At 43.0% G+C, this 27,938-nt stretch overlaps 3 protein-coding genes across 8 annotated transcripts in view; 2 read left to right on the top strand and 1 right to left on the bottom strand.

Annotated features, from left to right (window-relative positions):
* Window positions 1–25: 25 nt before the first annotated feature.
* On the bottom strand, window positions 26–23,357 carry MRRF (mitochondrial ribosome recycling factor). 3 transcript variants are annotated; one of them, XM_056541303.1, is made up of 7 exons: window positions 23,219–23,357; window positions 18,507–18,679; window positions 16,564–16,713; window positions 6,006–6,124; window positions 3,707–3,798; window positions 3,314–3,473; window positions 26–635 (listed from the first exon to the last, which is right to left on the bottom strand). In XM_056541303.1, the coding sequence occupies exons 2-7, from the start codon at window positions 18,658–18,660 to the stop codon at window positions 558–560; spliced, it is 753 nt and encodes a 250-aa protein (XP_056397278.1). In that variant the 5' UTR covers window positions 18,661–18,679; window positions 23,219–23,357; the 3' UTR covers window positions 26–557. The 3 variants fall into 3 exon arrangements, with proteins under 3 accessions (XP_056397278.1, XP_056397277.1, XP_056397279.1); XM_056541302.1 differs by lacking the exon at window positions 23,219–23,357 and adding an exon at window positions 22,775–23,057; XM_056541304.1 differs by lacking the exon at window positions 23,219–23,357 and adding an exon at window positions 22,873–23,054.
* LOC130291876 (uncharacterized) lies at window positions 6,867–14,807 on the top strand. Of its 2 annotated transcripts, none has more exons than XR_008848055.1 (2): window positions 6,867–13,499; window positions 13,679–14,807. XR_008848055.1 is itself a non-coding variant. In XM_056541300.1 (2 exons), the coding sequence occupies exon 2, from the start codon at window positions 8,104–8,106 to the stop codon at window positions 13,246–13,248; it is 5,145 nt and encodes a 1,714-aa protein (XP_056397275.1). In that variant the 5' UTR covers window positions 6,867–7,588; window positions 7,770–8,103; the 3' UTR covers window positions 13,249–14,807. The 2 variants fall into 2 exon arrangements, 1 of the variants encoding a protein (XP_056397275.1); XM_056541300.1 differs by having other exon boundaries at window positions 6,867–7,588; window positions 7,770–14,807.
* RBM18 (RNA binding motif protein 18) overlaps window positions 23,230–27,938 on the top strand; it is a 27,544-nt gene continuing 22,835 nt past the window's right edge. The window contains exon 1 of one of the 3 annotated variants that reach the window (XM_056541307.1): window positions 23,230–23,358. The gene's annotated coding sequence lies outside the window, so the exon portion shown is untranslated. The other 2 variants (XM_056541305.1, XM_056541306.1) reach the window with 2 other exon arrangements.

Below are 27,938 nucleotides of genomic sequence, written 5' to 3'. Positions count from 1 at the left end.
TGAAGGTCCACTAAATAGTTCCAGGTGATATTTTGTGATATAAACTTTATTATTTTATACAATATTTGTTATAAAGAAAATGTTGTATAATAACAGGATAAGTATAATGGGGAGATTTATCAAAACCCGTGCAGAGGAAAAGTCACCAGTTGCCCATTGCAACCAATCAGATCGCTTCTTTTATTTTTGAAAAGGCCTGTGAAAAATGAAAGCGGCCATCTGATTGGTTGCTATGGGCAATTGATTAACTTTTCCTCTGTACGGGTCTTGATGAATCTCCCCCATTGTCACAAGGTGCAGAGAGAGCGCTGCAGGTTGCGTTTGGCAATGTTACCTGATTTTTCATCTAAAAGGACCATTTGTTTTATTTTATTCTGACATTTGCCCTGTATCTCCAGATAAATGATGACTGTGATCCCACCTGCCCATTGTTACTCCACGTCTCCCTAATGTTCCAGTATCGTCCATACATTCAGAGTCAGCCTCTCCTTGATAGTAAATATTTTTTATGTACCATCACCGCTCACGTGCGGCTGGTTCAGGTCTTCTTAAAAGTCCTACTCCAGAAGCTCCTTAGACTTTGATGTTAGCTGTTTGTCCATTTCTGCTGATACATCATCTGCCATTTGCTGGATCTATAATGAACACAGTGATTCAATGTATAATAATGCAAAAGATGTAGTTGACAACATTGATAAAGATCAGGCACCTTACATAACATGGAATACGATATCCAATACATAAACAGCATTTTAATCCCTTCATGACCAGTTTTATTTTTATTAATTTTTTTGTTTAATTTTTCTACTCCACGTTTTTTTGTTCATTTATTTATTTTTTATTTTTTGGCACATTTAGTTAAGAAAAGCAACAATAACACTTTCGACCTCATATACCGTCCTCACATCCCCGTAGTGATGCTTGAACATACACACACATTGATTTTTATTTAATTATATATTTTATTGCTGTTCATTCATTTATTAATATTTACCTCAAAAAATGATCCTTTAGATCACCCGTCAATGGTAATGTCAAATGTGTGTACAATGCATAACGCCACTATAGCGCCAAGAACAAAGGCCCTATTTTAGCTTTAAACGTTTCGCCTTCCCTTATCTTTAGTCATCCCAGTCCAAAACATTATTAGTAAAAACACAAACGTGATATGGTTGGGGAAAGAGAAACTAAAATTGGCAGCTGGGGGAGATTATTTTATTTTTGGCATAATGTACATCTTGCGTGACAGGAATGTGTTAATGCACAAGCATCTTAAGCCCATGGCTCTGTGCAATGCAGAATGTCTGCAGTTGGTGCATTTGTGATCTTATAGGTGTACACTTTCATTGGGGAAGGAGGCCTTTTTTACCTTTTGTATTTTTTTTGTAAATTTTTTCACTTTTCATGTATCTATAACAAGGGGCATCCTCTACGTCTAGAGGAAAGAAGGTTTCTACACCAGCACAGATGGGGGTTCTTTACTGTAAGAGCAGTGAGACTGTGGAATTCTCTGCCAGAGGAGGTGGTCATGGTGAACTCTGCAAAAGAATTTAAAAGGGGTCTGGATGCATTTTTGGAGAATAATAGCATTGCTGGTTATGGATTCTAGATCTATATGGACAGAAAGATGATCAAGGGATTTATTCTGATGCCATATTTGGAGTCAGAAAGGTATTTTTACCTTTAGTATGAGGGTTTTTTGCCTTCTTCTGGATCAACTGAGCAGGGACTCCTTAGGGATATAGGTTGAACTTGATGGACTCTTTTTTCAACCTTATGTTAACTATGTTACTATGCGTATTTTTACATTTTAATTTAAGATTTTTTATTTATTATGGGGGCACAGATAAGTAGTGAGCACATTTTTTTTGTGTGTGTGTGTTCCCTGCAAATATCCTAATATACAGATCACGGATTATAGTGATCTAATAGTAAGAGTGCATTAGACCACTGATACCAGATTGCATCTTCTCTCTTAACTAATAGTCAGCAGGCACAAGGACCAGCTTTGTAGCCTGTTTATTATAATGTGATGTAAATGCCCTCAGGTTAAAATATATGTCCACCCTTGAACACCATTTTATTTTATTTTTATTTTTTTAAATCTAGGCAGGACAAAAATTCTTTATCCTGTTTATCTTTATAGTTGTTGCAATTCAGTTTTTCTAATATGGAGCCCACAATTCCTGCAAAAACACAGTTAAATGATATATGTTAGGTTCCAGCAGCCACCACTAGAGACAGCTTACACACTTACACAGTATCCTGTAAACTCCAGAACCTCCCCCCTAGTGGAGTTTAAAGGGGTTTTATTATCTATTCACAGCATAGATAATACATGTGTGATTGCTGGAGATATGGCCACTGAGAACCCTAGTGATCATGAGAATGGAGGCTCTCGATGCTCTTTGGGGGAGATTTATCAAAACCTGTGCAAAGGAAAAGTTGCCCAGTTTCCCATAGCAACCAATCAGATCGCTTCTTTCATTTTACAGAGGCCTTGTTAAAGCGAGCTGATTGGTTGCTATTGGCAACTGGGCAATTTTTCCTCTGTACAGCTTTTGATAAATCTCCCGCTTTGTGAATAGAGTGCTTGCTTAACCACCACTCCATTCTCTGCTACACGACTGACACAGGTTGCGCTAGGCAATCTCTGTCAGTGCTATTGCACTGAATGGAGCAGCAGAGATCACACATTTATCACTTATCCTGTGGATGGGTGATCCCCATCATATAAAACCTTTATTTCTGTGCCTATGCATTGGATTTGGAGTTCTACATCTGGAGCTCTAACTGCTATAAAGATATTTTTCAGCACAGAACATAGGACCTAGGAACAACATAATAATCAAAGGTAAATACATACTTTAAAGGAAATCTGTTAGCTTTAGATTATGCTCAGAGATGCAGAATTGAGCCAATAGCAGATAGGAAGATCAAACAAATGATACCTGTCTTTTAGCTGATGACTGTTAGCAAAGTTATAAAATCATATTTTCCTTCCAAGCTCAAGTGTTCTAGAGACAGTGCTGAGCTGCAGAATGCCAGCCTCCTCTTTCAGCCCTCCCTGCTTGGATTCCAGAGTCCTGTACAACAATCTTACAGGAGTGGGTCTGGGGTCTTGATGCAGCTCAGCACCACCTCTATGACACTTGACATTGCATGGAAAACATTGCAAACAGCTAAAACAAAGGTATTATTTGTCTTATTTCCCTATTTGCCCATGTCTTGAGGTCTGAGCATTATATAGTGCTGACAGATTTCCTTTAGGTAAAACATAAAACAGACCTGGCAACTATCATTATTGCATTACCTGTTTTTCTATCAATTTTATTGTGTCTTCGGAAACTGTAGTCTTACATTTCTTGACGTTGTGAACAGCCCCCGTGCGGATCTTTCGTACTGTATCCTTTGCTTTGTTTGTCAGTTGTTTAGCCAGTTTTGTCAAATTCTCCCTGTGCTCACGAGTTACCCTTTATTGAACAACAACAAACCATCACACTAAGCATTCAGGACACAATTGAATTAAGATGCTGCCAGTCATATTCCAAGTATCAAGGCTTCAGACAATGCACATTATGTTGAAAATAAGTCAACACTGTATAGACACATAGCAGCTCCTGGTCTGTACTACATGGGCCGCTGTGAATATCATATAGCTATGTGCAGTTTGTAAATTTTATTTTAAAATGCAACAATTACTCACGGAGGGACTGGGACGCGGATTAACGTCCCATCTAGTTCCGGATTTAAGTTCATTTGACTTTGTCTTAAAGCATTAACAGCTGCATCGGCGCTCTACAGAAAACAGAACAGACAAATCAGTAAGGTCAAAGCATCATCATCTGTTAAAGGAAAAACAGCAGCTAAAGGGGTGTAGGACTCCAAACATCATACAAAGTATATGTGGTTTGACATACACAAAAACATTATTGACTACATTTTTGTATACAGCAAAATTAAATGTATGGAAACACCAAAACTGACAGTGACAGAGTGAACTCATCCTTAGAACCCTCCCCAATGTTACTGCAGTTCGGCTTGTTAAGGGTGCATTCACACCACGTTTTGGACATACGGGTGCCGGATCCGGCGGGGGGAGGGGCAAACCGTGCGCTCCCGTACCCTGGCCGGATCAGCCCGTGACTCCATTTACTTTAATGAGCTGACCGGAGTCAACCGGTGACTCCGGTCGGCTCGGTTTTGACCCGTATGCAGTTTCCTGACCGGACCTAAAACCGTAGTTTACTACGGTTTTAGGTCCGGTCCAAAACCGCATACGGGTCAAAACTGAGCCGACCGGAGTCACCGTTTGACTCCGGTCGGCTCATTAAAGTAAATGGAGTCACGGGCTGATCCGGCCAGGGTACGGGAGCGCACGGTTTGCCCCTCCCCCCGCCGGATCCGGCACCCGTATGTCCAAAACGTGGTGTGAATGCACCCTAAGACTGGCTGCTGTCTATGAACTGTTAGGTATTTTATATGACATTACTTTTGTTGTCTGTCCCACATTGGGGATTAATAAAGTTGTGTAACAAATTTTGTGTTATGATTTTGGTGTGGGAGCAATGTTTTTGTAACTATGTATAAGACCACCAGGGATTCACTAGGCAAAGAGCGGCTTTCCATTACAACAAAGTACCCGTATTTTTCGCCGTATAACACGCACTTTTTCTTCCCCAAAACTGGGGGGGAAAAGTTGGTGCGTCTTATATGGCAAATACACATTAAAACCCTGTCCTATCGTGGCGGTCCCTGCGGCCATCAACGGCCGAGACCCGTGGCTAATACAGGACATCAACGAATGCAGTGATACCCTGTATTAACCCTTCAGACGCGGCGAGCAAATCTGACTGCTGCGTCTGAAGCGAAAGTGACACTAACCCGGATGCTCAGTTGGGCTGTTCGGGACCGCCGCGGTGAAATCGCGGCGTCCCGAACAGCTTACAGGACACCGGGAGGGACCTTACCTGCCTCCTCGGTGTCTGCTCCGTGCCGGGATCCCCTGCATGGCCGGCGCTCTTCTTTGTCGTCATCACGTCGTCGCGCACGCCATCCCGTCATCCAATAGGAGCGGCGTGCATAGTGGCGTGCGTAGCGACGTGATGGCGGCGACGGAGAGCAAGGATACCGGGTAGCAGAGACGTTCCGGAGCGACGGGGATAGCCCGGGGGACGCGGCGACAGCGATGGAGGGCGACATCCAGGGCAGCGGTGAAGATCGGTGACTGGTCCGGAGCGGCGGGGACACGTGAGTATTACCTCCTATACCAGTGGTCTTCAACCTGCGGACCTCCATATGATGCAAAACTACAACTCCTGGCATGCCCGGACAGCCAACGGCTGTCCGGGCATGCTGGGAGTTGTAGTTTTGCAACATCTGGAGGTCCTATACTTTACATTGTATTTGGTTCAGAATCTTTTTTTTCTAGATTTTCCTCCTTTAAAATTGGGTGCGTCTTATATGCCGGAGCGTCTTATATGGCGAAAAATACGGTACAGTATAATTGTTAACTGTAGTCAAATAAGCTGCTAGGGAACAAATATCAGTAATGAAATAGTCTTATGAAGGCCACCCATGTCCATACTCCCTGCTGGGGAACAGTACATGGATATCATACTGGAAGGTCATCCATACGGCGGATCTGAGTCATCCTTGTACTGATTGGAGAGCCATTTATGTGAATGGCCATTATGTAATTGTATATATCTCCTGAAGTGGTCACTGCAATGGCTGACCATGGCTCCTCTGGCAAAAATCATCTGGTGCAAAGACCAATAGTGATCTGCTGATAAGACACCCGTGACTTTAATTTTACTGTAATCTCGGGACCAGGGTGGTCACAGTGGTTGGACCCCCACCGATCCACAAGTCAATCTCCTATCCTGTGGTGAGGGAATAAATTGCTGAAGTGAAAATACCCCATTTAAGTCTGTCTTGGTTTTTTCTTGATGAATGAATAATACAACAAAAACATTTTAAGTGGAAATCACAGTATGACTTACCTCTGGAAAACTTGCCATGTTGATCACAAACAGTCGAGGAGACTTTAGGGTGATTTGCCCTAAATGACTTAAGGGGAATTTGCCATCCTTTGTTTTCACAAGAATATGATCAAATGCACCTGAAAATAAGATTTTAACATTTGCGAATATCCAGGAATAGGAAAACAGAGCTGATTTCTTCAAAAACCAGCACCACACTCGTCCACAAGTTGTGTGGGGTAGTACAACTTGGCTCCATTCACTTCAATGGAACCGAGTTGCAATACAACACACAACCTGAGGACAAGGGTGGTGATGTTTTTAAAGAAATCAGCTCTGTTTTTCTAATTCTGGATAACCGCTTTAAAGGGGTACTCCGGCCCTAATAAATCTTATCTCCTATCCAAAGGATAGGGTATAAGATGTATGATCGTGGGGGTCCCACCGCTGGGGACCCCCGCAATCTGTCATTCCGCACCCACCTTTGTAAGTTCTCTGCAGTGCTGAAGGCTCCGAGTGTGAAGAGTGACGACCATGCGGCGGGACCCCCGCCATCATACATCTTATCCCCTGTCCTTTGGATAGGGGATAAGTAGTATTAGGGCCGAGGTACCCCTTTAACCAACAATATCAGGCAGCCGTGCCATCATGAAATATACTCAGACTGTACAATCGTTTAAAGGACTCTAATGTTCTCCTACATGTAAGACAGATGCATCTCACACATAATCCATGATGGCCATTGTGAAATATTATCCAAGTCTTGACACAGTGAGCAAATAATGCCAACATACAGTGAAAAATACCTATACACTACTTGTCTGCCAGGCGTACTAAAGAGAAGAACACAGGCCATATGCAAGAGGTACGCAAGATGCTTCCAATTTTCTATAAAAAAAAAAAAAACCTGCTAGACAGTAATGGACATGAGTTCCCTCCCTCAAAGTCCCATAATTCCTTGCTTGTAAGTGTGAGGTCACTTTTCTCCCTCCCACACATCAGCCACTCCACCCATTGAAACACACACATGTGCTCCATCCAATGCAATAGATCAGTGTTTTCTAACCAGGGTGCCTCCAGCTGTTGCAAACCTGCAATTCTTGCAGAATAATCCCCCCTCACCCAGCTGTTGCTCCACTCATCGAAACAAAGACAGGCTTTCTCTGAAGACGTGACTAGTGATGTAATCGGGCTGCACTGCAACCTTGGAAAACCTAAGATGACATGTCATTTTGTATGCTGTTAAAAATAAAACATTGGGGCAAAAGTCATAGAAGAATTGCAAGATCACCATGAAACAAAAGGTACAGACACTATATTATGAACTACACTAACGTTACAGCCCCTGTAACATAGTCAAAAAATAATAATCCTGGAATACCCCTGTGCTGCCTTCGCAATGTATTTTACATGCTTGGCACTCAGCAGGGTCTGTTCCTTTAAGACCCTCCATTTTCTTGAAGCCTAGAGGCGGGCCTTCTCTCTAAAACATAGGGCTAGCTCCGGCATGTCTCATTCATTCCAGCTCCAGCCACCACAGTGACCAGATCCACAGGACTTCTTAAAGCTAATACAGACTGCAAATCTGATAAATACCAAAGCCTGTGAGTACGGAATTGTTAGTTAACCTGTGCAGAGAGATGCTCGGCATTTGTAGATAGATAATGTGTGTTTTCAGTGTGTAGTAAGTGAGCACATGTTAGACTATCTATGTATTAGCTATGCATAATGTAAGGCACTTGAATAGCCATGCTTATATTTGTCTTTCATATGTTTGTTTTACAGTTTTACCGCACTTTCATTATATCTCAGTAAAGATTACATCAGTTAAGCAAACCAGCGTGTCTTTCCTTGAGATTCGGTATAAACTTGATGTGAAGCTGTGTCCACGAGACAGCGGAGACATTATAGTAAAAAGGCTTTTAAAACGTTATCAGAAGCAGTTAATCAGCTTTGAATCGTCCGCAACAGTAAAAAAGATTCATAAATCCTGTGCCCTGCAGTCTGTGTCGGAGTCAAGGCGCGAAGCACTAGAAAGTGAAACTAATTCTCTCACGTGCTATAACACCGCTGTGCTGTGTCCAGTCATCATCATTATCTAGCTGCCAGCTAAATCAAGATGCAGAACCCAGAGAACAGCACTCTGACAGTTAACCCTCAATGCTCCTATAAAGAGGAAGACACCTTGCCAAGAAGTAGATCTAGGTGCACAACATTGTCTAGAGCGTCCAGTCAAACAAATCTAACTTCGGTTAGCGCCGATGCATCAAGATTTAAACGCCATAGTTCTAGACACTCAAGCACCACCAGCCTGTCATCCGCTAGCGCCATAGCAACTAAGGCAAGAGCGAAAGCAGAGGCAGCTTGTTCAATGGCGTCCTATGCAAAGCAGGAAGCTGAATTGATGAAAGAACAAGCAAAAAGTGAATCTGAAGCACTTAGAAGAAAAGCTGAATTGATGAAAGAACAAGCAAAAAGTGAATCTGAAGCACTTAGAAGAAAAGCTGAATTGATGAAAGAACAAGCTGAAGCACTTAGAAGAAAAGCTGAAGTGCAAGCATCTTTACACTTACTGCAACAGCAGAAAAACGCTGCAGCAGCCTTAGCCGAGGCAGAAGTTCTCACAAGGGCTGCCGAAGCTCAGTTCGCTGACATAGAAACCCAGATGTCACCCCTCAGCGCAAGCCAACGTACCCGTGAGTACATACAGTCACAAGCAACCATGTACACTGACCAGCAGTTCAATGACACACCAAGGCCATCATTGACTCCACCAGCAATAAGCAACTTTGATTCTACGCAACACTGCAAGACTGAATCAGAACCTCAGGGTAGGAAGTCAAGTGGTCACATCCTCAGAGACCAATCTGCCAACCTGACAAGAGTGCAAACGGATGCTGATGTACTCCCTCCTCAAGCAAATACAAGTCTGGATTATAGCAGAAAGACTTACAACAGAGGAGAAGAAAGCAGACTTAGTCAAGTACCTCATCAGCCTTACCAGCCGCAGCCATACCCTGAGTTTACACCTAGGAAGTATTCACCAGATGCAGCAAGAGCTACAGAGGTAGCAAGATTCCTGATGCGCCGTGAGATAGTGAGCGCTGGTCTCATGAAATTCGACGACCGTCCAGAAAACTACTGGGCCTGGAAGTCATCTTTCCTAAGCGGTACCCAAGACTTAGATCTGACAGACAGAGAAAAGCTTGATCTGCTCGTCAAATGGCTAGGACCAGAGTCCACTGAGCAAGCCCAAAGAATCAGATCAGTACATGTTCATGATGCAGCAGCAGGACTTGCAATGGTGTGGAGGAGACTAGAACACTGCTATGGGTCACCTGAAGTGATTGAAGATGCTCTTCTGAAGAGGATAGAAAACTATCCAAGAATGACAAACAAAGACAATCAAAAGCTGAGAGGGTTTGGGGACCTACTCTTAGAAATAGAAGCCGCTAAGTCTAGTGGATATCTGCCAGGTCTCTCATACTTAGATACAGCACGTGGAGTTGATCCCATAATCGAGAAACTTCCTTTCAACTTGCAGGAAAGGTGGGTCACTCAAGCATCAAGATACAAGAAAGAACATCGAGTCGCATTTCCACCATTTGCCTTCCTTGCTGAATTCATCGTAGACCAAGCTGAAACACGCAATGATCCAAGCTTTGCTTTCCTGAACAAGAGAACTGCAAGCTCCCCAAAGGTAGAGCAAAAACATCCAACGCCTTACAAAGAACGCAGAGCAACAGTTTCTGTACGGAAGACAGAAATCTCGCCTGAGTCTGCAGTCAATCAGGAAGACAGCGCAAGTAAGAAAGTTGAGGAGCCAGACAAAATATGTCTAATCCACAACAAGCCACATCCACTAAGAAAATGTCGCAGTTTCAGAAGTAAGACGTTAGAAGAGCGCAAAGCTTACCTTAAAGACAATCACATTTGTTTCAGATGTTGCGCTTCAATTCAGCATCTTGCAAAAGACTGTACAAAAACAATAAAATGCACAGAGTGCAACAGTGACAAACACCTGTCAGCACTGCACCCAGGACCACCACCATGGAAACAAGAAGTTCCAGCAACTCAAGAAGATCATGGTGGGGAGCAAGGCGAGAGTACAACGCCAGCAGTAACCTCAAAGTGTACTGAGATCTGTACAGAGCAGGGCCGCCCCAGATCATGTTCCAAAATATGCTTAGTCAAGGTGTATCCTGCAGGCTTCAGAGAAAAAGCAATCAAGATGTACACAGTCTTGGATGAACAGAGTAACAGATCTCTGGCAAAAACAGAGTTCTTTGACCTCTTCGGTGACAAAGGAAGTCCAACTCCATACACCCTGAAGACTTGTTCTGGAGTTGTAGAGACAACAGGGAGAAGAGCAAACAACTACATCATTGAGTCATTAGATGGAAAGACAAAGGTGACTCTTCCTACCCTCATAGAATGTGATGAGATACCAGACGACAGGTCAGAGATCCCCACACCTGAAGTTGCTCGTCATCACCCCCATCTGGTGCGAATAGCAGACCAGATACCAGCACTAGATCCAGATGCTGCAATCATCCTTCTACTTGGGAGAGATATCCTCAAAGTGCACAAAGTCAGAGAACAGTACAATGGGCCACACGATGCACCATTTGCACAACGCCTTGATCTCGGATGGGTCATCGTTGGAGAAGTATGTCTAGACGGACTCCACAAACCAGAAAAGGTGAATGTCTACAGAACACATCTGTTACAGAATGGTCGTACATCTTGTCTTTGCCCATGTACCAACAGTCTACACATTAAAGAGAGACTTGTTAACCCAACACATCATCGGAGTATCCAGAGGTGCATGGAAGACTTAGCCTCAACTGGAGATACAGATGAACTGGGCTGTAAGGTGTTTGAAAGAACACGAGATGACGACAAGCTAGCACCCTCGGTGGAAGATACTCTCTTCCTTGAGATTATGGACAGGGAAGTCTTCAGAGACAAATCAGGCAGCTGGGTAGCCCCTCTACCCTTCCGGTCACCACGCCATCGCCTTCCTGACAACAAAGTACAAGCAGAGAAACGCTTCACTTCGTTGCAGCACATGCTACAAAGAAAGTCAAATATGAAGAAACACTTCCAAGCCTTCATGCAGAAGATCTTTGATAACGATCAAGCTGAAAGGGCACCACCACTACAAGAGAACCAAGAACACTGGTACTTACCAATATTTGGGGTGTACCATCCTCAGAAACCAGGCCAGATACGCGTAGTATTTGACTCTAGTGCGAAGCACAAAGGCCTCTCACTAAATGATGTCCTTCTCAGCGGACCTGACCTGAACAATACACTCCTTGGAGTACTCATCAGGTTCAGAAAAGAACTCGTAGCAGTGACAGCAGACGTACAACAGATGTTCTACTGTTTCCTTGTTCGTGAAGATCACAGAGACTACTTAAGGTTCCTGTGGTATGCAGACAATGACTTTAACAAAGAAATCACAGAGTACAGGATGAAGGTACATGTGTTTGGAAACAGCCCTTCTCCAGCTGTAGCTATCTACAACCTGAGACGAGCAGCACAACAAGGTGAAAGACATGGTCAAGAAGCCACACAGTTCGTCATGAAGAACTTCTACGTAGATGATGGACTTGCTTCTTTCTCCAGCAACGAAGAAGCTATCAACGTCCTGAAAAGTACAAGAGAAATGTTGGCAGAATCCAACATAAGACTGAACAAGGTAGCTTCCAACAGCAACAGAGTCATGGAAGCATTTCCAATGGAAGACCGTGCTAAAGACCTCAAAGACTTGGATCTAGGAACAGAATCACCACCCTTGCAAAGAAGTCTTGGGATTAGTTGGGACCTGAAGACTGACAGTTTCACCTTCAGGGTCTCCAGAGAAGAGAAGCCATTCACAAAAAGAGGTGTCCTATCTACAGTCAACAGTCTTTACGACCCCCTGGGGTTCGTAGCACCCATCATCATGCAAGGCAAAGCTCTTTTGAGACAGATCACTACTGAGCAAGAACAAAGTGACTGGGACATACCTCTACCTGAAGAGAAGGAAATGCAGTGGAAGTTGTGGAAAGACTCATTGTTAGAGCTTGAACAACTCAACATCCCTAGACCATACGTATCTGTTTCCTTGTCTGCTACAAAGAGAAGAGAAATATGCATATTCTCTGACGCCTCCACTATGGCTATCGCATCTGTCGCCTACCTTAGGGTAATAGACACTGAGGGACAAAGCCATGTCGGGTTCCTCATGGGAAAATCTAAGCTGGCTCCCAGACCGGCTCACACTGTCCCACGTCTAGAACTTTGTGCTGCTGTCTTAGCTGTAGAAATGGCAGACATGATTACAACAGAACTGGACATCGAGATCCATGCAATGAACTTTTATACAGACAGCAAGATTGTGTTAGGATATATTCACAATGCTTCAAGAAGATTTTATACATACGTGGCCAACAGAGTGACACGTATCAGAAAGTCTACAAGTCCAGAACAGTGGCATCACATCAGCACAGACAAGAACCCAGCTGATCATGGGACAAGACTAGTGCCAGCCGCTGCGCTCAAGCAAACTAACTGGTTTGTAGATCCATCTTTTCTTCGTAAACCAGAAACCAAAGAAAATACTCAGGTAGAGACCTTTCAGCTCATAGAACCAGATCAAGACAAAGAGGTAAGACCTCAAGTGACAGTTTGTAGGACTTTAGTTACAAGAGACAGTCTGGGCGCTCATAGATTTGAAAGGTTTTCCAGCTGGAAGTCGCTGACCCGTGCAATCGGAAAACTTATCTGTCTAGCCAGATCCTCCTGCAGAGCTACCAATACTGATCAGCGTAGCAATGACCACCTTGAACAAGCCAAGGTCACGATCATCAGATGCGTCCAACAGGAAGTCTTTAAAGAAGAAATCCAAGGCCTTCTGAAAAAGGAAGAGATTTCTCAACACAATTCACTCAAGGACTTGTACACCAAGCAATGGAAACAAGTTCAAAGTCTTGCGGACATTTTCTGGAAGAGGTGGAGACAGGAATACCTTATAATATTCCAGCCACGCAAGAAATGGCAAGATGACAAGCCCAATTTACAAGTTGGAGACATTGTCTTACTGAAAGACTCTCAGGCCCACAGGAACGAGTGGCCTATTGGACTCATTGTGGGGACTGATCCTAGTAGTGATGCTAGAGTTAGAAAGGTTGAAGTTAGGATTGTTAGACAGGGCATTCCCAAAGTGTATGCAAGGCCAATTTCTGAAGTAGTTTTACTCCTGTCCAAGGGTTAGTGGCATAACAAAAAGTATGCCAGGTGGGGAGTGTGCTGCCTTCGCAATGTATTTTACATGCTTGGCACTCAGCAGGGTCTGTTCCTTTAAGACCCTCCATTTTCTTGAAGCCTAGAGGCGGGCCTTCTCTCTAAAACATAGGGCTAGCTCCGGCATGTCTCATTCATTCCAGCTCCAGCCACCACAGTGACCAGATCCACAGGACTTCTTAAAGCTAATACAGACTGCAAATCTGATAAATACCAAAGCCTGTGAGTACGGAATTGTTAGTTAACCTGTGCAGAGAGATGCTCGGCATTTGTAGATAGATAATGTGTTTTCAGTGTGTAGTAAGTGAGCACATGTTAGACTATCTATGTATTAGCTATGCATAATGTAAGGCACTTGAATAGCCATGCTTATATTTGTCTTTCATATGTTTGTTTTACAGTTTTACCGCACTTTCATTATATCTCAGTAAAGATTACATCAGTTAAGCAAACCAGCGTGTCTTTCCTTGAGATTCGGTATAAACTTGATGTGAAGCTGTGTCCACGAGACAGCGGAGACATTATAACCCCTTTAAACATTGTATGAATTAAAACATCTGCAAATTTCTAATATTTTAGCATTTCAAATCCTCCCCGTTTTCAAGAACTTTGTTTGCTATCAGTGAATGAAAGCTTCCATTAGTCAGGGATTCTTTACGTACCAAGTTCTTTTCCAAGCTGAGAAGTGGATATAAATATATGTACTCTAGTACCATGAAGGCTTCCAAAAAAAAGGGGCTATCCCAAGATTAAAGGTCGTCCCCTTGTTCACAGGATAAGAAATAACTAGTTGATGGGTGGGGGTGGGGGGGTCTAACTGGGATTCCAACTGACCATGAGATCACAAGCCCCTTGTCTCCCCAAGTGTAAGGAGTGCATAGCATAGAGTCCAGAGCTTGGAAATGTTCAGAAGACCCAGAGAGAATGAATGTGATTTAGTGAGTGATCAGCTGATCCCAGCTATTAGTTAGTTCTACCTGTGGAGAGGATATAACTTTTAATCTTGGGAGCAGAACTTTAAGCTGTAAAGTCACAATATCGTTTCTCCTCACAAAAACTACCACAGTACAGTACTCCAATAAAAGGCCAATCACTACAGAGCCACAATGCAATGATAAAAACTGCCCCATACATGTCACCTGTGTCCCTATAAACAGTACGGACAAATCTGTTTTTAGCATGCCTATAAAAATATACGCATAAATGCTACAGACATATACACACAAAATGTACACTTTTTGGTCATTATAGGCAATTACTTAAAGGGGTTATCCAGGAAAAACTGGCTCCAGAAAGTTAAACAGATTTGTAAATTACTTCTATTAAAAAAAATCTTAATCCTTTCAGTACTGATGAGCTGCTGAAGTTGAGTTGTTCTTTTCTGTCTAAGTGCTCTCTGATGACACGTGTCTCGGGAACCGCCCAGTTTAGAAGCAAATCCCCATAGCAAACCTCTTCTACTCTGTGCAGTTCCCGAGACAAGCAGAGATGTCAGCAGAGAGCACTGTAGCCAGACAGAAAAGAACTCAACTTCAGCAGCTGATAATTATTGGAAGGATTAAGATTTTTTTTATAGAAGTAATTTACAAATCTGTTTTAACTTTCTGGAGCCAGTTGATCTAAAAAAGTTTTTTTTCCCCAGGAATACCCCTTTAAAAAGCATCAGTCAGCATTCCTGTCTGTCCTAGTAAACACTTGTATTACCCATAGAATAACGAATCTGGAGCATCATTACGCTGTTCCTCTTTTATTCTTCTTAGAAATGTATGAATTACTTGACAACTAGTCAACAGGGTGTTTCTGTAAATAGTCTGCATGGACAACCCCTGCAAACCGGTGACATCCAGTTGACTATCTATGTATATATGTACAGTGACCCCCCGACCTATGATGGCCCCGACATACGATCATTTTAACATACGATGGCCTCTCAGAGGCCATTGCATGTTGAAGGCAGCATCAACATACGATGCTTTTGTACGTCAGGGCCATCGCAGAAACGGCTATCCGGCAGCGCAGACTGCTTCAACTGCCGCCCGATAGCCGTTTACGGTGCCCCTGCGGTGACGATCACTCACCTGTCCTCGGGGCTCCGACATGTCCTCTTCGGCATCCCCTGCAAATCTGGTGCTCTCCTTCGTCGTCATCACGTCGTCGCGCACGCCGTCCCGTCATCAAATAGGAGCAGCGTGTGTAGTGACGTGATATCGGCGACGGAGAGCGAGGATCCCGGGGAAGCAGAAACGCCCGGAACGGCGGGGACAACCCAGGGACGCGGCGACAGCGATGGAAGGCGACATCCAGGGCAGCGGTGACAGGTCCGGAGCGATGGGGACAGGTGAGTATGACTTACTATTCTTTGCATTGCACGGATCCCTTAACATACGATGGTTCATTTGGAACGGATTACCATCATATATTAAGGGACCACTGTACTGAAAGGATTAAGATTTTTTTTATAGAAGTAATTTACAAATCTGTTTAACTTTCTGGTACCAGTTGATTTAAAAAAAAAATACAAAAAAAAAAAAAAAAAAGCTTTTCCACGGGCGTACCCCTTTAAACACCCTGGTAGTGGCTGAATGGTTTCACCTTCATATAGCTCCCAGTGATCTGCAGCCAGCAATATTCGTCTAATAACAACTTTGCATAAAATGTCCTTCCAGTCATAACAAACTGGCCACCAAGTGCACCGTCATGCAAACTTTTGCAAATTCCCAATGGCCACAAATCTGATTATTTTCTTCCCTGAGGACTATAAGAGAGGAGAAACTTCTGGATTGAAGGCGGCACCACAGGCACTGGCACGGTCACAGTGTGAACTACCCACTGTATTGATTCTACCCACCAAGTGAGTGGCCTCTTCACTTCCTTTCCAAGCACAGTGTCATAAACTGTCTAGAGCAGTGGTCTCAAACTGTGGCCCTCCAGATGTTGCAAAACTTCAACTCCCAGCATGCAACATCTGAGGGCCACAGTTTGAGACCACTGCTTTAGAGGCTGCACCTGGTACGGCACTGTACCTTAAAAGTGAATGGGAAAACTGCATTAGAGCTGCTTCCCAGTATATGACACTGAGCCTGGTAGTGAAGAGGCCGCAGCAATTCTGCAAGCACCGCAGCCCCTTCAATCAGCTGATCGGCAGGCATGCTGGGAGTCAGACCCCCACTGATCAATAGGCCATCCATGAAAAAAAAACTGGAGAACCCCTTTAGATGTAAAGGAAATGGAACAGTCTGCAGACATCTACATATTCTGTAATGTTTAGGTAAAGAAATGCGCTCACCCGGAGATGTCCTGATTGATAGGTTCTTGTTGAAGTCTTCCTTCAGACTCTCAATAACATTTTTCATATCTTGTTCAACATCTTTTAAGCTGATAATGTCTTCAACTAAGGCAGTATTTATATTCACCCGGGCTTGTCCTTTAGTTTTGCCTAAAAACAATACAATAAAATACACAATCTCCATAGATACCTAATTCCATAAATCCCCAAAAGTAGTAAATACGCTCCAGATTTGTCAAGAAAAGTCACTACCCCTCAAATGTCAGATGACCAGGTGACTGTCGTGAAAGGGGCACACCATAGCCATGCATGGAACTTAAATATGTATGGTGCTGGGGGGGGGGGGGGGGGAATGATGCATACTTACCCCGGTCCCCCTCAGGTCCTGTTTCAGATCCTTCTAGTTTCCCTGTTGCTTGTGTCTTCTTCCTGCTCCAAGATAACATGTCCCTGAAGGACCTTCCAATTCAGCCAACCAATGGCCTAAAAGGGACACTTCTGCAGCCAGTGACTGTCGCAGTGAGCAGGTCCTGCTGAGACATTAAAGTAGTAGTCTGGTGAAATATAACTTATCCCCTATCCGAAGGATGGGGGATAAGTTATAGATCTTGGAGGGTCCTAACGCTGAGAACCCCGCGATCTCCTGAACAGGGTCGTGGCAGAATGCTGGAAGGGGGCATGCCGACCCCCGCACAGAGCGCTTATCGACACGCCCCCTCAGAGATACATGGAGGAGGTGTGCTGGCCGCGGCTTCCTGGGGGGGTTGGACGGGTGCTTTCGGCAAACTGCCGGGGGCCCGTGCAGGAGATCGCGGGGTGGTCCCAGCACTCGGACTCCCCCGCGATCTATAACTTATCCCCTATAAGGGATAAGTTATAATAAGTTATAATTTCACCAGACTACTACTTTAAGGCTCCAAAGCAGGGAGAAGCAGAGCTGAAACGGGAACGGTGGGGGACCCGGATAGAAAGTAACACTTTTTTTTGTTACACCAGCCCCAGTAACATATAAAAAAGATGTTATACTGGAATACCCCATTTAACACTATATTTACTCAAATAATAAACTCTGATATAGAAGTAAACCATGCCAATATTAGTAAATAATATTAGCCCTTAAAATACAACTGTGCCCATTAGCACTTTATCAGCTTTAGACATTCCCATTTTGTAAGGCTGCATTCACACGACGTTTTTGCAATACAGTTCCCGAATACATTTTCAATGTGAAAACCGTATGGAACCGTATTGAAAACCGTATGCATTGACTCTCCATTGAAAACCGTATGCCAAAAGATGCATCAGGTTGTGTCCGTTTTTGCATCCTGTACGGTTTTGTCAGTTTTTTTTCCCGTACCCAAAACCGTAGTCTACCACGGTTTTTGGTCCGGGTGGAAAACTGTATTAAACCGTATACGTTTTGTTTTTTAACATGGGAGTCAATGGGAACCGTACAGAACTGTATGTGCGTACGGTTCCATCCGGTTTTCCCCATACGGTTTTTGACTTTGCACAGTTTCTTTTCTTGGAATTTCAATCAAACAAGTGAAACTTTATTCAAAATGGAGTGAAAAGTAAAAAATGTATACGTTTTTTTCTTAAAAAAACTGATGCAACCGGACATCATTTTTTCAAACCGTATATGGTTTTTAACTGTATACGGGTTGAGATTTGTACACACGTTTTGATACAGTTTAGTCAGGTTTTGAGGAATGCTTTTTTCATCAAAAACCTGATACGGGAACTGTATTGCAAAAACGTGGTGTGAATGAAGCCTAAGAAGCTGCTCTGCTGTAAAGCTGCTCTAAGAGCGTCCTCCTGCTAGAGTATCCTGTGACCAGCTGTAATCTGAGAGTGAAACTGACAGCAACTGCACAATTCCCTTGCAGTGCCACCACAGGTGAAAGAAGGTATTGAACAGTTCTAAAAATATTCACATGTACCTTTACTGCTTTTTGTAGCAAGATGCCTGCTAAGAAGTGTCCCCTGATGATGCTGCTGTGGGACAACCAGTGCCGTCCTCCATATACATGCTGTGGCGGGGTTCCTCAGCTGCTGCAGTACAGGATGAAGCCTTCCTACACACTTTAATGCCATGGCGTGATAGCAGCTTCGTCTGCAGAAAAATAGGTGTAACATCAGCTCAGCTTCATCTGAAAATTGCACATTTTGCTACAGTCCTGGCAAAGAAGAACCATGAACTACCGTATGGCAAACGTAATGTATAAGCTGCGCAGGAGATTTCTCTAAGAACTGACCTATTGTTACGGTGGAATGAAGTTTTATGCTATTGCAAGTGCCAAGGGGGTGGATCTTTTATGGTAAGTGTCTGGTGGGCACTGAGCGCACCCCTGGTCCCTCCACTCAGCTCTGAGTGAAAGCTCAAGTCCATTAGAAGAGAGAGGAGGGGGCTAGGAAAACCCCTTTAAATAAACATGTGTAGCAATCCTAACTTCAAAAAGGAACTTACAGGTTAGGGGATAAGTGTTTGAACATTTGCCCTTTACATGCCCCATATATTGGGCTCAGGAAACAGAAGTGCAAGACACCACGGTTTTGGGTCTAAACACGTATACTTTTGGAAAATAACCTGATCAGTGCCTGTCTGTGGACTTATATGTTGGCATAACATTTTGATATGATTCTGACGTATTCACTATAACATTGTTATCACTATGACATCACTATACTACAGCATGACATTGCTATCACTATGACGTCACTATACCACAGGGCAACACTGCTTTCACTATGACATCACTATACCACAGGGCCACATTGCTATCACTATGACATCACTATACCACAGCATGACATTGCTATCACTATGACATCACTATACCACAGCATGACATTGTTATCACTATGACATCACTACACCACAGCATGACATTGCCATCACTATGACGTCACTATACCACAGCATGACATTGCCATCACTATGACGTCACTATACCACAGCATGACATTGCTATCACTATGACATCACTATACCACAGGGCAACACTGCTATCACTATGACATCACTATACTACAGCATGACATTGTTATCACTATGACAACACTATACCACAGCATGACATTGCTATCACTATGACATCACTATACCACAGCATGACATTGCTATCACTATGACATCACTATACCACAGCATGACATTGCTATCACTATGACATCACTACACCACAGCATGACATTGCCATCACTATGACGTCACTATACCACAGCATGACATTGCCATCACTATGACGTCACTATACCACAGCATGACATTGCTATCACTATGACATCACTATACCACAGGGCAACACTGCTATCACTATGACATCACTATACCACAGCATGACATTGTTATCACTATGACATCACTATACTACGGCATGACATTGCTATCACTATGACATCACTATACTACAGCATGACATTGCTATCACTATGACATCACTATACTACAGCATGACATTGCTATCACTATGACATCACTATACTACACCATGACATTGCTATCACTATGACGTCACTATACCACAGCATGACATTGTTATCATTATACCACAGCATGACATTGCTATCACAATGACATCACTATACCACAGCATGACATTGCTATCACTATGACATCACTATACCCCAGCATGACATTGCTATCACTATGACATCACTATACCCCAGCATGACATTGCTATCACTATGACGTCACTATACCATAGCATTACATTGCTATCACTATGACATCACTATACCACAGCATGAAATTGTTATCACTATGACATCACTATACCCCAGCATGACATTGCTATCACTATGACATCACTATACCCCAGCATTGCTATCACTATGACATCCCTATACCACAGCATGACATTGTTATCACTATGACATCACTATACCACAGGGCAACATTGCTATCACTATGACGTCACTTTACTACAGGGCAACATTGCTATCACTATGACGTCACTATACCACAGCATTACATTGCTATCACTATGACATCACTATACCACAGCATGACATTGCTATCACTATGACATCACTATACCACAGCATGACATTGCTATCACTATGACATCACTATACCACAGCATGACATTGCTATCACTATGACATCACTATACCACAGCATGACATTGCTATCACTATGACATCACTATACTACAGCATGACATTGCTATCACTATGATGTCACTATACCACAGCATGACATTGTTATCTCTATGACATCACTATACCACAGCATGACATTGCTATCACTATGATGCCACTATACCACAGGGCCACATTGCTATCACTATGACGTCACTATACCACAGCATGACATTGCTATCACTATGACATCACTATACCACAGCATGACATTGTTATCACTATGACGTCACTATACCACAGCATGACATTGCTATCACTATGACATCACTATACTACAGCATGACATTGCTATCACTATGACATCACAATACCCCAGCATGACATTGCTATCACTATGACATCACTATACCACAGCACGACATTGCTATCACTATGACATCACTATACCACAGCACGACATTGCTATCACTATGACATCACTATACTACAGCATGACATTGCTATCACTATGACATCACTATACCACAGCATGACATTGCTATCACTATGACATCACTATACCACAGCATGACATTGTTATCACTATGACGTCACTATACCACAGCATGACATTGCTATCACTATGACATCACTATACTACAGCATGACATTGCTATCACTATGACATCACTATACTACAGCATGACATTGTTATCATTATACCACAGCATGACATTGCTATCACTATGACATCACTATACCACAGCATGACATTGCCATCACTATGACATCACTATACCACAGCACGACATTGCTATCACTATGACATCACTATACTACAGCATGACATTGTTATCACTATACCACAGGGCAACATTGCTATCACTATGACATCACTATACCACAGGGCAACATTGCTATCACTATGACATCACTATACCACAGCATGACATTGCTATCACTATGACATCACTATACCACAGCATGACATTGCTATCACTATGACATCACTATACCACAGCATGACATTGCTATCACTATGACATCACTACACCACAGCATGACATTGCCATCACTATGACATCACTATACCACAGCATGACATTGCCATCACTATGACATCACTATACCACAGCATGACATTGTTATCATTATACCACAGCATGACATTGCTATCACTATGACATCACTATACTACAGCATGACATTGTTATCACTATACTACAGCATGACATTGCTATCACTATGACATCACTATACTACGGCATGACATTGCTATCACTATGACATCACTATACTACAGCATGACATTGCTATCACTATGACATCACTATACCACAGCATGACATTGCTATCACTATGACATCACTATACCACAGCATGACATTGTTATCACTATGACGTCACTATACCACAGCATGACATTGCTATCACTATGACATCACTATACTACAGCATGACATTGCTATCACTATGACATCACTATACTACAGCATGACATTGTTATCATTATACCACAGCATGACATTGCTATCACTATGACATCACTATACCACAGCATGACATTGCCATCACTATGACGTCACTATACCACAGCATGACATTGTTATCACTATACTACAGCATGACATTGCTATCACTATGACATCACTATACTACGGCATGACATTGCTATCACTATGACATCACTATACTACAGCATGACATTGCTATCACTATGACATCACTATACCACAGCATGACATTGCTATCACTATGACGTCACTATACCACAGCATGACATTGTTATCACTATGACGTCACTATACCACAGCATGACATTGCTATCACTATGACATCACTATACTACAGCATGACATTGCTATCACTATGACATCACTATACTACAGCATGACATTGCTATCACTATGACATCACTATACTACAGCATGACATTGTTATCACTATGACATCACTATACTACGGCATGACATTGTTATCACTATGACATCACTATACCACAGCATGACATTGCTATCACTATGACATCACTATACCACAGCATGACATTGCTATCACTATGACGTCACTATACCACAGCATGACATTGCTATCACTATGACGTCATTATACAAAAGCGTAACATCGCTACCGTTTGACTTACAGCCAAATTTCCATGTGTAGCCTAAAACGTATCCATTCCTCTAAATTGAACTGTTTTGCAGCCGAAGTGCCATAATGATTGTTATAAAAGCTCAATACATTTAATATTGTAGATAACTTGTTAGATTTTGGAGTATAGAGAAAACCACATGGGGGGAGATGTATCAAACCCTGTCCAGAGGAAAATTTGTTGAGTTGCCCATAGCAACCAATCAGATCACTACTTTCATTTCTGAAAAAGGCCTCTGCGAAATGAAAGAAGCCATTTTATTGGTTGCTATGGGCAACTTTTCCTCTGTACAGGTTTTGATAAATCTCCCCCATAGAGTCTCCTGTCCAGGTCAGTATTGTCACATGACATGGGTCAATCCATTATTAGGCTATGGGGAGATCATGAAGTCCAGGAAAAAACAACCCTCCTCTCTGCAGCCCCGCTGTACTTTACCTGTCTCCTTCTCTATAGGGATTCCTTGGAGCCTGACGTCATCACTACGCGACGAGAGCGAGACGCGTCGCCGGCCGCTGACGTCACAGGTTTTGGGCTGTAGGATGATCGGGAGGCTGGCACCGAGCGGACGTCTCTGGGTAAATATAGGGCAGATACAGGGGGTGTACAGAGGACTGTATATGGAGGGGGGACTCGTCTACAGCCGGGGAGTGAGGAGCCGTACGGCGGCCTGCTGCCAGCCTGGGTCCTAGTGTCCACCGGCAGCACGGTACCGCACCGGTCTGAACAAACCAGTTAGTGTTTTGGGGGTGGACAAGTAAACATTGAGGAACAGTTGTTGCTAAGATCCATGTGAAGCTCGGGGTTATAAGGGACCGTCAGTGTTCCCTAAACTGTGGCTATCCAGCTGTCGCAAAACTACAACCCCTATCATGTTAGGGCATGCTGGGAGTTGTAGTTTTGCAACAGCTGCAGAGCCACAGGGTTGGGGAAGACTCCATTAGGGAAGAAGACAACTGGCAGCAGGTCATTGAGGCTCAAATAATAACTTGCATTATTAGCCAGCAGAGGGCGCCAGCACATCACAACATTCTATTGCTGGCCACAGGGGGGACAGATGACAGCCCCTTCCCCACCCCTTTTCCAAATTTAAATGGGTTTACAGAAATTTGACTAAATTGATGTAAAATTTTTTCTCAATCTCTTGCTACGTATGGTGATCGCGTAACCAAAAATCGCGGTGATGTGTTTCCCAACCAGCTGTTGCAAAACTACAACTCCCAGCATGCCCGGACAGCCTTTGGCTGTCCGGGCATGCTGGGAGTTGTAGTTTTGCAAGGAGCTAAAAAGATTCTTCCTGTTCTGCTCCCTGGCACTGACTTCTACGCGATGTCCAATAGCTGCATGATGTCGCTGCAACATAGTGTAGCTATTGGTGATCATGTGATGACCGTGACTGGCACCCCTCTTGTCTCTGTAGGTATATATGAAAGACGGGCATTGGATAGAAGTGCTTGATATCAAAACCATTAGGACATTTAAAGGGAATCTGTCATCACCATCACCCCCACTAACCTATTGGTATAGGCTTGTAGTGCGGTTGAAGCTGATGACAATGGTACTTACCGCTCTCCGCTCCGTTCACAGTGACGTCAGCCTTGAATCTTCAGTTAATGCCTCCTGTTAGAGTTGAGCGAACTTACAGTAAATTCGATTCGTCACGAACTTCTCGGCTCGGCGGTTGCTGACTTTTCCTGCATAAATTAGTTCAGCTTTCCGGTGCTCCGGTGGGCTGGAAAAGGTGGATACAGTCCAAGTAAAGAGTCTCCTAGGTCTGTATCCACCTTTTCCAGCCCACGGGAGCACCTGAAAGCTGAACTAATTTATGCAGGATAAGTCATCAACTGCCGAGCCGAGAAGTTCGTGACGAATCGAATTTACTGTAAGTTCGCTCATCTCTACCTCCTGTCCTTTGCTGCACAATGGAGCTCCACTCTGCATCTAGACCCCTCTCCTCGGGGACAGCGTTTGGGTCCAGGTTTAGGGTGTGTGTGTGTTGGAGCCCTAAACCTGATCTCTCAGATGTGTGAGCACGGCCAGAAAGCAGCAGAGAGGAGTTGCCCTGTCTGTGGTGTTTTGGATACTGATACACTGCAGCAAAAAAAGACTGACTTTGGGACTGAATGTTTTAAAGTAGTACTCTGTTGCTAGACATCTTATCCCCTATCCAAAGGGTGATCCCGCTACTGGGCCCCCTGCGATCTCCCGCAGCACCCGTCGTTCTAAACAAATGCCGTGTTCCTGTGGCAGTTGCGTCACGCTACGCTACACCTCCTCCATTCATGTCTATGGGAGGGGGTTTGTTCTCTCATTGTATCCTGGGGGTGTGTTCCCATAGACATGAATGGAGTGTGCCCAGTTACGTGTCACGTCCCCAGTCCCGAAAACTTCAGGTTTCTGAGCCTGGAGATGCAGCTCCGCACATAATGCGGGTGCTGTAGGGAGATCCCCACGATCAGACATCTTATCCCCTATCCTTTTGGATAGGGGATAAAATGTCTAAAGCCGGAATACCCCTTTAGTTGTGTTTTGAACAAATTGCAGACAGAGAAAAATTGCCTTTGGGCCAATGGGCTGAAGGGTTGACTCCGCACTTGACTGGTGAGGCACAAAAAGCCTATTGTAATCTCCCTTTGCAGGACTTTGCAAGACTACAGCAAGTTAAAGGCTGTAATTCTGGCTCACATGGGGGTCAGTCTTGCAGTGGATATCGCAACTAGAGATGAGCGAACTTACAGTAAATTCGATTTGTCACAAACTTCCCGGCTCGGCAGTTGATGACTTATCCTGCATCAATGAGTTCAGCTTTCAGGTGCTCCAGTGGGCTGGAAAAGGTGGATACATTCCTAGGAAAGAGTCTCTTAGGACTGTATCCACCTTTTCCAGCCCACCGGAGCACCTGAAAGCTGAACTCATTGATGCAGGATAAGTCATCAACTGCCGAGCCGAGAAGTTTGTGACGAATCGAATTTACTTTAAGTTCGCTCATCTCTAATGGCAATGTCAGGATATGATGCTGAGCATGTGCACTCAACTTATTTGGCAATGCCGGTTCTGATTGGAATCTGTCCTGTGAAATGTCCTGTCTGTATGATCTTGCCCACCTTGCTGCAGCTCATGGCAATTGTTTTATAGTCTAGGCCATCCTGATGAGAGTAGCAATTCTTTTAATTTTTTTTTCTTTTTTTTTTTTTTTTAATCCTCAAGACAGTTTTTTTCCATGAGGTGCCCTATTGAATTTCCAAAGACCAGTACTATAGAGTGTGAGAGTGATAATATCAAATTTAAGACACCTGCTCCCCATTTACACCTAAGACCTTATAAGGCTGGGTTCACACTACGTTTTTGCCATACTGTTTTCAATCCGTTTTTTTAAAGAAAACCGTATGGCAAAAAAAACGGATGGAACAGTATGGAAAAAAGTAAGCCGTATGCGTTTTTAAACAGTATACTGTTTTTAAAAGTGCATACAGTTCCGTCAGTTTTTATTTAAAAAAAACCCCATACGTTTTTGAAAATGTTGTCCATTTTTAATGGGAGGGGTCTTGGGTGGGGACTTTAGGATTCAAATGCGCATGTGCAAAGTAAAAACGTATACTTTTTTTCCCGTATGGAACCGTATACATGTGCGTTTCCCATTGACGTCCATGTTAAAAAAAACGTATGCGGTTGCAGTACGGTTTTTAAACCGGAGACAAAATCGTGGTCAACCACGGTTTTGACTCCGGTTTTGACTCCGGTTTAAAAACCGTACTGCAACCGCATAAGTTTTTTTTTTAACAATGGGAAACGTACATGTATACGGTTCCATACGGGAAAAACGTATACGTTTTTACTTTGCACATGCGCATTTGAATCCTAAAGTCCCCACCCAAGACCCCTCCCATTAAAAATGGACAAAATTTTCAAAAACGTATGGGGTTTTTTTTTAAATAAAAACTGACGGAACTGTATGCACTTTTAAAAACAGTATACTGTTTAAAAACGCATACGGCTTACTTTTTTCCATACTGTTCCATCCGTTTTTTTGCCATATGGTTTTCTTTAGAAAAACGGATTGAAAGCAGTATGGCAAAAACGTAGTGTGAACCCAGCCTAACACTGAGTCACATGACACTGGAATGGGAAATGGCTAATTGGCCCAATTTAGACATGTCTATTCAGGAGTCTACTCACTTTTGTTTCCAAGGTTTAGTCGTTAATAGCTGTGAGTTATTTTGTGGGGACACAACGTTAAAGGGGTACTCCCGTGGAAACATTATTATTTTTTTTTAATCAACTGGTGCCAGAAAGTTAAACAGATTTGTAAATTATTTCTATTAAAAAAATCTTAATCCTTCCAGTACTTATTAGCTGCTGAATACTACAGAGGAATTATTTTCTTTTTGGAACACAGAGCTCTCTGCTGATATCATGACCACAGTGCTCTCTGCTGACATCTCTGTCCATTTTAAGAACTGTCCAGAGTAGGAGAAATTCCCCATAGCAAACATATGCTACTCTGGGCAGTTCCTAAAATGGACAGAGATGTCAGCAGAGAGCACTGTGGTCATGATGTCAGCAGAGAGCTCTGTGTTACAAAAAAGAAAATAATTTCCTCTGCAGTATTCATCAGCTAATAAGTACTGGAAAGATTAAGATTTTTTAATAGAAGTGATTTACAAATCTGTTTAACTTTCTGGCACCAGTTGATTTAAAAAAAAAAAAAAAAAAAAGTTTTCCAAGGGAGTACCCCTTTAAACACTTTTATACAGACTGTGCACTCACTACTTTACATTGTAGCAGAGTGTTATTTCTTCAGTGTTGTCAAATGACAAGAAGTAAAATATTTACAAAAATGTGATGGGCGGACTCACTGGAGATACTGTGTGTGTGGAAAACATACATTATACTTACATTATACTTACGGACAATATCTGTTATTTGCTAGGTTACACTATATAAATGGCGGTTATCTGCTCCCTAAATGGGCACTCTCATTAAAACTAATTTTTGCTATTGCACTCCTTTTGGTAAATAAAAAATATTTCCAATGTACTTTGTTTAAAAAAAAAAAAATGACGTTTTCTATATTTTATTTGTGTTAAAAAAAAAACTGCCACTAGGTGTCTCCCTACTTGTCCAGAGCACCTTTCCCCCATCTTTTGCACAGACTTTG

The sequence above is a fragment of the Hyla sarda genome, chromosome 9 (assembly GCF_029499605.1).
Source record: "Hyla sarda isolate aHylSar1 chromosome 9, aHylSar1.hap1, whole genome shotgun sequence".
NCBI classification, from domain to species: domain Eukaryota; kingdom Metazoa; phylum Chordata; class Amphibia; order Anura; family Hylidae; genus Hyla; species Hyla sarda.
The sequence above is the reverse complement of the archived record's forward strand: the minus strand, read 5'-3'. Positions and strand labels throughout refer to the sequence as shown.

Coding starts and splice junctions, on each gene's coding strand:
- LOC130291876 (XM_056541300.1), top strand. CDS start 8,104: ATGCAGAACCCAGAGAACAGCACTCTGACAGTTAACCCTCAATGCTCC.
- MRRF (XM_056541302.1), bottom strand. Junction 16,714..18,506: donor TGCTACAAAAAGCAGTAAAG/GTACATGTGAAT, acceptor TATTGTTTTTAG/GCAAAACTAAAGGACAAGCC. Junction 6,125..16,563: donor ATCAATCAGGACATCTCCGG/GTGAGCGCATTT, acceptor TCTTATTTTCAG/GTGCATTTGATCATATTCTT.